The following is a 10,096-nucleotide window of genomic DNA, read 5'->3' on the forward strand; positions in this document are numbered from 1 at the left end:
CTCCTCCCCGCCGACCGACTTCTGGGCTGCAGGGGCCTTGTTTCCTGACGGGCCGCTCCGGTTTCCACGGCAACGCCGCCCTGGCTCCTCCTCCTTCGGCCCCTTCGGCGCGCCTGCGCCTTCCCGGGGTCGGGTGGTGGGGTGCCCGCGCGCGGGCCCGGGCGAAGACCCGTATGTGTGCGTTGTGGGAAATGTAGTCCAAAACCTGGCGGCGCCTTGGTGCATCTTGGGAAATGTAGTTCTGGCGCCTGCGGCGCCTTCCGGGGACGGGCGTGAGGCAAGGGGGGGGTCGCCTAGGCGAGGGCCAATGAGAGGCCGCCTTTGCCGCGGTGCTCCCTGGGAGATGTTGTTCTAGGTGAGGGCGGCGGGGTAGTTGCAGGGGGGAAGCGGCCGCGGGGCGTCTGGGAGGGTTGGGGGGAGGGGGATAGGTGCGTTTGGCGCAAAGCCTGCCGGGGCATGGAGTCCTGGTGAGCGCTGTGCGCATGCGCGAGGTGCCGAGGGGGCTTGGGGGGCCTCGCCTGGGAGAGTGAGGTGAGCAAGGGGGGCAAGGAGGGAGGCGTCGGAGGGGCCCGGCGGGATGAGCTTCGGGGAGGGGGCCGGCGGGGGCCCGGGGAGGGAGGAATGGCGGAGGTGGAGGAGGGGATGAAAAGGGAGCCGGGGGCTGGGAGCGCGAACGGGGGTGGGGGCGTCGGGAAGGAGGAGGGGTGTGGGTCCCGGGGGCAGAGAACGGCGGGGGTGCGGGGAGGGGGAGGGGAAGTAAGAGGGAGGGGGGGCGGAGAACGGCGGGGCGGGGAGAGTTGGAGAGGGGGAGGGGAGGGAAGGGGGCGGGGGTGCAGGTCCCGGGGGTGAGGAGAGTTGGAGACGGAGGGGGGCGGCGAGGGGGAGGGGGGGGGGAGGGGGGCGGAGAACGCCGGCGGGGGGCGGGGAGAGTTGAAGACCGAGGGGGCGCGGCGGGGAGGGGGAGGGTCGGAAGGGGGGAAGGGTGGGGTGGGTCGGAAAGGGGAGGGGGTTGCGGTCCCGGGGTCGGAGAACGCCGGGGGCGGTAGGGAGAGTTGGAGACGGAGAGGGGCTGGGTGGGGGAGGGTCGGAGGGGGAGGGGGGGGACTGGCTGGGGCGGGGGCTGGGCCCTGCCTGGGAGTCTGGGGGCGCCGGCGGGGACTGACCGGGTCGGAGAGGTTTGCGAAAAGGGGCTCCGGGGAGGGGGTGGGCGGGGTGCGGGCGGCCCTCCGGCGCGCGGGCCTCTGCAAGCTCGGCGGCACTTCGGCCGAGCTGCGCCTTCCCCGGCCGGGGTCAGCTGCTCTCCTCCTTTTTCTCCTGCTTGGGGACGCGTGCCCCCCACCCTCCCCCCGACAGCCTGACTGGTGGGCGCGCCGCGCTGCAGGGCTGTGTTTGTTCTCCTGGCGGTCCGCGGCGGCTCCGCCGCCCGCCTTCTATTTCCCCGTTCAGCCCCTGCTCCCGCGGGTTCAGCCCCTGCTCCCGCGGGTGCTTGGGTGCAGCGCCGGCGCTTCTGTTGGAAGCGGTGTCCCCGGCACCGCACAGAGACGGGAGTGGGCAGGGCGGACGCTGGTGGAAGGCTGGCTTGGCGCCCCCGCGCGCGCCCCGCAGCATCTTTGTTTTCCGTACGTCTTGACTTCCTGAGACGTCTAGGTTGGTCCGACTTTCCCCGTTTTGTAGTGCCGGGGACGGAAGATTCAGAGCGTAAAAGGTGGTGTGCCTTGTCCTAGGACGACTCGCTGGGAAGGTGGCCCTTTGGTCTGAGTAAATATTAGTCCAGTGGGCCGGTGGCTCCCCAGCAGGGCCCACTGTGCCCTTGCCCCCGCCGCCGGGACTCGTGGAAGTTTCCGGGACACATTTTTGGTTGTCACAATTGGGGAGACACTGCTGGCATCTGGGTGAAAGAGGCTGCAAAACATTGGCCAGGTTAAAAGTGGTAGCCAGGCAGGCACGCTCCACCCAGAGCCTTCTCATTTATTTTTTCCGTCTTTTTTTTTTTTTTTAACATTTAGGTTATTGTCTTTATTTTTTTATGATTTTTTAAAGTTGAAGCATAATTGCTTTATAATAGTGTGTTGGTTTCTGCCATTCATCACCGTGCATCAGCCGTAGGTATGTATTTGTCCCCTGCCTCTGGAACCTCCCTCCCCCTTTTTTGCATTTTTTTTTTTAACTTAATTTATGGAAGTTGAGTTGATTCACATTTCTGCTGTCCAGCAAAGTGATTCAGTTATACACTGCTGCGGTCTTGTTTCTTACTCTTTTCCATGATGGTTCATCGCAGGATTGATCATGAACCATATCATGATGGACTGGGATCCTGAGCTGTGCAGTAGAACCTTGTTTATCTGGCCTGTGTATAACAGTTTGTGTCTGCTAATCCCAATCTCCCACTCTGTCCCTCTGCTCCTCCCCTTGCAGCCACGCTTTAAGGCCAGTGTGAGTTCAGTCCCTGCCACTTACTAGCTGGCTGATCAAACCAGCTTAAGTCTGAGATGATCCTCCCTACACAGCAGATGTGCACAGCTGTGCACCAGTAAAACTTTTGTTTAAAAACAGGCTGTGGGCCAGTGGTCTCAAAGGTTTGAAATTCAGGACCCCTTTATATCTTAAACAATTTTTGAAGATGCTCCCCAAAGCACTTTTGTTTACATCTCTGAGTCATCTCAGAAAGTAAGGCTGAGAAAATCTCATAATAGTAATTAATGCATTTAGAAATAGCAGTAGTTGACTTTTCCACGTTAACATAAATAGCACTTTTTTCTCTTAATTTTTTTTTTCTTTTCTTTTTTTATTGGAGTGCAGTTGATTTAGGGCTTCCCTGGTGGCCCAGCTGGTAAAGAATCTGCCTGCAATAAGGGAGCCCTGGGTTCAATCCCTGGGTTGGGAATATCCCCTGGAGAAGGGAACAGCTGCCCACTCCAGTATTTGGCCTGGAGAATTCCATGGACTGTATAGGCCATGTGGTGGCAAAGAGTCGGACACGACTGAATGACTCACTTTCGTAGTTGATTTAAGGAGCTTTCCAGGTGGCACTAGTGGTAAAGAGCCCCTCTGCCAACACAGGAGATCTAAGAGATGCGGCTTCAGTCCCTGGGTTGGGGGTGATCCCCAGGAGGAGGAACTAGCAACCCACTCCAGTCTTCTTGCTGGAAAATTCACGGACAGAGGAGCCTGGTGGGCTACAGTCCATGGGGTCCCGAAGACTCAGACACGACTGAAGCAACGTAACATGCACCCACGGATAGTTGATTTACAATAGTGTGTTTCTGCTGTAGAGCAAAGTGAATTAGTTACACATGCACATATCCACTCTTATAGATTCTAGTCGTATATAGGTCCTTCCAGAGTATCCAGTAGGGTTCCCCGTGCTATTTACTAGCTTTGTATCAGTTCTCTGTTTTGTATGTGGTGGTGTGTATGTGTTAATCCCGATCTCCCAGTTTTTCCCACGCCCCATAATGGTATTTAAATGAAGAATAACCGTGTTTTCCAAACGAAAAGTTGGAAGCATGGTATCACTTGTCTTTGCACATCTCAGTGTGACCTGAACAGCTGGGTTTCCATGGCCGCCACTGCTCCCGGCGAGGCCCCTGGAAGGCCTACCGCATGCTCGGGAGAGAAGGCAGGGAAAGGGGCTGGTAACTTCTCTGGGTCAGGAAGCGTGTTCTCACCTCAAGGTAGCCCCAGAGGAACGCCAGGGTCCCTGGGCCGTTTGAGGACCGGGGTTCCAGGCGGGGTTTATTTGGGGGCTGCGTCCTTCTCTGTCGGGGTGGGGCCGTTCTGGGCCCTGCAGGGTCCCCAGCAGCGTCCCCGCCTCCGCTGGGTAGATGCCAGCTGTGCCATGTCAGAAATGTCCCCAGACCATTCCAGATCACCCCGCCCTGGAGCCCTGCTCCGTGTCTTCAGTCCTCAGGACTGAGGCCACTGCCCGTCTGTGTCCCCCACTTTGGGAAGGGGACAAGGAAGTGGGGGGCAGAGGGCTCCCTGGATGGGAACACTGGAGTGGGTTGCCATTTCCTACTCCAGGGGCTCTTCCTGACCCAGGGATCGTACCCGGGTCTCCTGTGTCTCCTGCATTGGCTCGCAGATTCTTGACCACTGAGCTGCCTGGGAAGACAGTCCAGTGACTCCACTGAGAGGGTGGAGGGTCTTACAGTCACTCCCCAGCATTTCCCAGACTGTGACTGGGGAGCCCTGTGAGTGTCGAGGCCTGACCGCCGCAGAACAGGCAGCTTCAACCACAGACACTTGCTCCTTGTGGCTGGGGAGGCGGGGATCCGGCCGGGATCAGTGCAGGTGGATGGGGGTTTGGCGAGGGCCTCTCCCCCGCCTGCGAACCCTGCCTTCCCTTCCTGCTGTGTCCCCCCAGGTCGGGGCCAGACCTGCCCTGTCCTATGAAGACAGCCACACCCTGGGCCCCACCGCGACGACCTCACTGCACCTCCACGTCCTCCTCAAAGCCCCGGCCCCGCGTACAGTCACGTTGGGGCCAGAGAGTCCACATGAGCCCCAGGGGTGGAGGGGGACACGCTTGTGTCCACCCTGGTTAGTGAGGGAGAGGCAGGGCGGGGAGCACTTGGGAGCCAGCAGCCTCTGTCTCCGGGGTGCGGCGGCATCGGGGTGCAACCACCCGCATCGGAGGTGCTGATGACAAGGCCCGGGTACCCGGCACCGGCGGCCTCTGTGCGCGCGGCCTCGCTGGGTCCTCGCGGGGAGGACGCAGGAGTGGGGGAGAGTAGGGACAGGGGCCCACACGCAGCGGGTGAGCCCTTCATCTCGGGGCGGGGGGGAAACTGAGGCACGGGATGGGGCGGCCAGCCCTCCCACGTGGGGGCCCTGCCGGAGCGCACCCTGACTGCGGCTGCTCCCTGCAGGCTCCGTGACCCCGCCGCCGGCCCCATGGAGGCGCTGGGCCTGGGCCCCGTGAAGCAGGAGCGAGGCGCCGCTGAGGGCCTGACCGCCGACTCGCCGTGGCACCGCTTCCGCCACTTCCACCTGGGCGACGCCCCGGGGCCCCGCGAGGCGCTGGGGTTGCTGCGTGCGCTCTGCCGGGCCTGGCTGCGGCCCGAGGTGCGCACCAAGGAGCAGATGCTGGAGCTGCTGGTGCTCGAGCAGTTTCTGAGCGCACTGCCCACCGAGGTGCAGGCCTGGGTGTGCAGCCGCCGGCCACAGAGCGGCGAGGAGGCCGTGGCGCTGCTGGAGGAGCTGTGGGTGAGCCTGGGGTCTGCCCTCCGCCTGCCCACGGGTCCCCTGGTCCCCCTCCTCCCCCACGCTCACCCCTGTCCCCTCCCCTGTCCCTTCCCTCCTTACTCCCATTCCTCCGCCCTGGGTCCCTCCTCTCGGCCCCCCCCCCCTCCGCCCTGGGTCCCTCCTCCCCCGCTCCTCCTTCCCCTCCCCCCATGCTCACCCTTGTCCCTTCCCTCCTTACTCCCATCTCTCCCCCACCCCGCGTCCCTCCTCCCCCTACCCCATGCTCACCCCTCCCCCCACGCTCACCCCTGTCCCTTCCCTCCTTACCCCCATCCCTCCGCCCTCCGTCCTCCCCCTCCCCCATGCTCACCCCCTGCCCCTGGGTCCCCCCTCCCCCTCCCCTATGCTCGCCCCCCCCCCACCCCCAGCCCCCCCAGCTCCCCATGGAGACACCCCCAACACCACCCTGAGGTCCGTGGTGTGGCGGCGGGGGAAAGGGTGAGGCCTGCCTTGGCGGTAAGGGACTGTGGGTGCACAGGCAATCTTGAGCAAACTTCGGGAGACAGGCAAGGACAGAGGAGCCTACCAGGCTGCAGGCCAAGGGGTCGAAGAGAGCCAGACACGACTAACACCGCCCCAGACCCACCCTTCTGACGACTGATGCAAGTTCAGGGTCCGTGGACCACCCTGAGGGCTGACCCTGCCCTGCCCACAGCTGTGGTTGGTCCCGGCGGAAGGACACTGGTTAACTGCTGAGGAAAGACGGCGGGGAGAGGGCAGGAGAGTCCTCCTGGGACCCAGGGGGCAGCGCCAGCCCCGGGCGACAGCATGTGGCAGGGCACACGGAGGAGCCCCAGCCGGAGCTTCTGAGCTTCCCGCCCGGAGGTGCGGTGGGGCTTCAGCTGCATGCCCGCATTGCCCGGAGCCTCCGCTGCCGTGAGTTAGGTCCTGATATCGCCCAGCATGGCCCCAGGACCCAGTCTGGCGGGACCAGCCGGCCCAGGGTTCCCCGCCCAGGAGGCAGGGGCAGAGGGCAGGCCTCTCTGGGGCAGCCCAGGTCCTGCTGCGCCCGGAGGGTCAGCCCCGGGGCCTCCGGGCTGTAGTGTGACTGGCCTCCCGAGCACTTGAGAGTTGGCCTGGGGCCAGTTTCTCCCTGCGGCAGAGCTGTCCGTGGGATTCTCCAGGCAAAAATACTGCAGTGGGTTGCCATTTCCTACTCTCGAGGATCTTCCAGACCCAGTGATCGAACCCACGTATCCTGCATTGGTGGGCAGATTCTTGACCACTGAGCCACCTGGTAAAGGCAGTCCAGTGACTCCACCAGGAGGTCCATGAGGCCTTTCCAGGAGAAATGTCTCCACACAGACTCCTCGAGGAGCCGCGACAAGAGCGTAAAGGAGCCAGAAGTTGTGGGTCTGAAGTCTCTCTGGACATGGACTTCTGGCCGGGCAACGCTGCTCAGAGCCGTCCACGGGACAGCTGGGAAAAGCTCCTTAATTTGGTCCTGAGTTGAAAGTAGCGTCTGTGTTTTCCTTCTGCGTTTTGTCTTGGAGCTGGCACAGGGCATCGAGGCTAAAAGCAGGGTTAAAGCGGCTCCATCAGTGGTCTGTCTGTCGGGTAACAAAACCGCCTGAAGCGCAGTGGCTCAGAGCAGTAAACGGTGATGGTCTCCGCCGGCCCCATGAGTCGGGAGTGAGGGGCGCCCGCCCGGGCCCCTCAGGAGGCTGCAGGGGGCTGGAGGACCCGCTGCCGAGGTGCTCAGAGGGAGGTCTCGGGCCTCGCCATGTGGGTCTCTCCATGGGCCTGTCCACGGAGGACCCTAGCCTGGCGGCCGCTGCCCTCAAAAACCCGCAGCAGGACCCGGAGGGTGAGCGGTGGGGCTCCGGCTTCTCAGCTGGCCACGTGGGGTCTCTGGTTCCAGGGACCAGCGACGAGGGCGCCTCAGGATGCGACCGGAGGCTCTGGGGTCGGCGTGGAAGAGGAAGCCGGTGGGGCGACGCCCTCAGGTGAGCAGCCCCTCCTTCCGCACCACACTCCCCGCTTGTCCATCACTCATGCGTTCAATGGACAGACACCCACGCGCCGGCCCCCACTCCGGAGGGCCCGGCACACGGGGGTGGGGGTCAGACAGGATGGGAGCGCCCGCAGTGCGGACATCCCGTGGCTGCCTCGAGAGCCCGGCGTCTCCAGCCTTTCCCTGCAGCAAGAGCCCCGGCACAGAAGAGACTAACCCACTCGGGATGGGCGCCTGCTGAACCAGGGTTGCATCCTGGCAGCCTGACCCCAGCTCTGCACCCTGGTTCTCACCAGGCGCCTCCTTGGCAGCCTCTGTCCACCCCCCCACAGCTTGTCTTTCCCCACCTGTCGGCCCATCCATCCTTCCCCCAGCCCGCCCCCATCCATCAACCAGCCCACCCCCATCCATCAACCAGTCCGTCCACCCACCCCCCATCCACCCATGAACCAGTCTCTCCACCTCCCCATCCGTGAACCGGTCTGTCCACCCCCCATCCCTGAGCCAGCTGGTCACCCTCCATCAACCAGTCCGTCCACCCACCCAGCTTATGCACCCCCAGTGCCCACTCATCCCCCCGCCCATCCATCCTGGCTGTGCCCATGAACCACCCTGCCCCCAGTCCCTGCACCTGTTCACCCCCCATCCATGAACCACCCTGTCGCCGGCATCCATGAGCCAGTCCATGGCCGTCCTGATTCTGTGCCTTTGCCTGCAGGAGATGCGGCCCCCAGACCTGAGGAACCGGCGACGGCGGACGCCCAGGCCGCGCGCCCCTACAAGCAGGAGCCGGGCAGCCCCCTGCCGGCGCCGCCAGACCCGCCGGCGCCCGGCCTGCCCGCCTTCCTGGCGGCCCCGGCCACCGCGTCCTGCCCCGACTGCGGCAAGGCCTCTCTGAAGCCTGCGCACCTGCTGCGCCACCGGCAGAGCCACTCGGGCGAGAAGCCGCACGCCTGCCCCGAGTGCGGCAAGGCCTTCCGGCGCAAGGAGCACCTGCGACGCCACCGCGGCACACACCCTGGCGGCCCGGGCCCGGCCCTGCGCCCGCTGCCCGCGCGCGAGAAGCCGCACGCCTGCTGCGAGTGCGGCAAGACCTTCTACTGGCGCGAGCACTTGGTGCGCCACCGCAAGACGCATTCGGGCGCCCGGCCCTTCGCGTGCTGGCAGTGCGGCAAGGGCTTCGGGCGCCGCGAGCACGTGCTCCGCCACCAGCGCACCCACGGGCGCGCGGGCGGGGCGGCCCCGGGCCCCGAGGGCGCCGCGCCCTTCCCGCCCTGGCCCCTGGGGTAGCTCCGGCCGCGCGCCCGGCGCCTCTGCCCCGGTTCCGCACCCCAGTGCCCGAGCCCTGTCGCGTGATGCCCTGAACCTCACTCTGCGGGTCAGCCCCCGCCCCGCCCTCGTCCTCGCAGCTTCTGCGGTGCGAGGGTGCCTTTGCGGTCCTCCCCACCCCGACCCTCCCGGGCCCGGAGCCTAGACGAAGACCTGGACAGGGGCAGGGCCCTGGGCCGGAGGAGCCTGCAGGGAGGGGACTGGGTCTTGTCCTGCCCGGGGAGACCGCCCCTTGCCCCTCCCAGGACGGGTGGATCACGGCACAGCTCCGACAGGACGGCCCGGGTTCCGGCAGGGGGATCGAGCTCTGGGGTCCTCGCGCTGCGAGCGGCCTGTCAGGCAGGCCCGAGGTGGACAGACGCCGGCTCCCGGGACGCGCGCCGGAGACCCCCGCTGGCTAGCGTCTGGAGAGTTGTTAATAAAGCCGCTGATGAGTTGTGCAGACCCCGGCGCCTGCATTCTGTCCAAGCTGTCGTCCGGGGAGGGGCATGGTGGGCCCCACCGGGGACCCTCCCGGCTGGCAGGGCCCTGGGAGTCGGCGCAGACCAGGGCTCGGTTCCTTGCCCTTGAGTCTAGAGACTCCATGAGCCCTTGAGAGGTGGCGGAGTGAGTTGCCCTGGGCTCCTGCGCATCGAGTGCAGGAGCCTGGCCCGGCTGCTGCTGGCGGAACCCCCCTCGGTCACGGCCCTCGCTTCGCTCTGCCAGCCCCTGGACCAGCAAGACCCAGGCCACGGGGCCCTGCCATCTGGCTGCGAGGGAGTCTGGGAAAGCGACTAGCTGGACCCCCCAGGCATTTACAGCCGGAGTCGGGCCCCACCTCTGAAACCGTTAACAGCTGGTGGAGGCAGGGGCTCCAGGTGGTCTCCAGGGTGCCTCGGGCAAGCGCTCAGGCCTCAGCGTCCACCTTGTGGGACGGGGCTAATAACGCTCCGGAAGGGGCCGGCCCTGGAATTGAAGGCAGAGGCCTGCCCTTCCGGCCCGCAGAACTGTGACCCTCGCGGAAGGTCTCTGGCAGGGCCTCCTTCCACGCCCGGGGTCCGTGTGGCCACGCCTGGCAGAGGAGGTTGGCTTGGAGAGGCCATGTCTGCAGCCAGACCCGGCGAGGGGACCAGAGGAGGGGAGATAGGGGTGTCTCCCCCGGAGCTGGGGTCCGAGGACGGGGCTCTGCCAATAGCGTGCCGAGTGCCAGCCCCCAGGGACCCCTTTCAAGCACTCAAAGCTACCAAGTGCTTTAATCGTCAGAACCCAAGGAGACAAGCGCTGTGGTCACCCCGCCGCACAGATGGGGGAACCGAGGCATCGGAGGGGTGTGTGGCCACGCTGCGGTTGGGGTCTGAAGCTGGTGGCCGGGGGCGCAGGCGGGTGGAGGACCCCAGGTTCGCGGTGTGGCAGCAGCATCCGGGGGCTCGCATCCTGCCCTCTAGGGGACCCACGTGGACTGCGGTGTCGGCCCCGCGCAGCGGGACCTGTGTAGCGCGGTGTCCACAACGGACGGCTCAGATGGGAGGGGGAGGCGCCTGCACACTGTCCAGGAAAAGTTGTCCAAACCCCGGAAAGTGATTCCGC

The 10,096-nt window shown here is 65.0% G+C and overlaps 1 protein-coding gene across 3 annotated transcripts; it reads left to right on the plus strand.

Annotated features, from left to right (window-relative positions):
- Positions 1-254: 254 nt before the first annotated feature.
- On the plus strand, positions 255-8,974 carry ZNF444 (zinc finger protein 444). Of its 3 annotated transcripts, none has more exons than XM_070771871.1 (4): positions 255-355; positions 4,872-5,208; positions 7,109-7,193; positions 7,920-8,974. In XM_070771871.1, exons 2-4 carry the CDS (start codon positions 4,897-4,899, stop codon positions 8,489-8,491), a joined length of 969 nt encoding a protein of 322 aa, XP_070627972.1. In that variant the 5' UTR covers positions 255-355; positions 4,872-4,896; the 3' UTR covers positions 8,492-8,974. The 3 variants fall into 3 exon arrangements, with proteins under 3 accessions (XP_070627972.1, XP_070627970.1, XP_070627971.1); XM_070771869.1 differs by lacking the exon at positions 255-355 and adding an exon at positions 422-531; XM_070771870.1 differs by lacking the exon at positions 255-355 and adding an exon at positions 1,216-2,106.
- The last annotated feature ends 1,122 nt before the right edge of the window (positions 8,975-10,096 follow it).

This window comes from Bos indicus, chromosome 18, assembly GCF_029378745.1.
Source record: "Bos indicus isolate NIAB-ARS_2022 breed Sahiwal x Tharparkar chromosome 18, NIAB-ARS_B.indTharparkar_mat_pri_1.0, whole genome shotgun sequence".
In the NCBI taxonomy this organism is placed as follows: Eukaryota; Metazoa; Chordata; class Mammalia; order Artiodactyla; family Bovidae; genus Bos; species Bos indicus.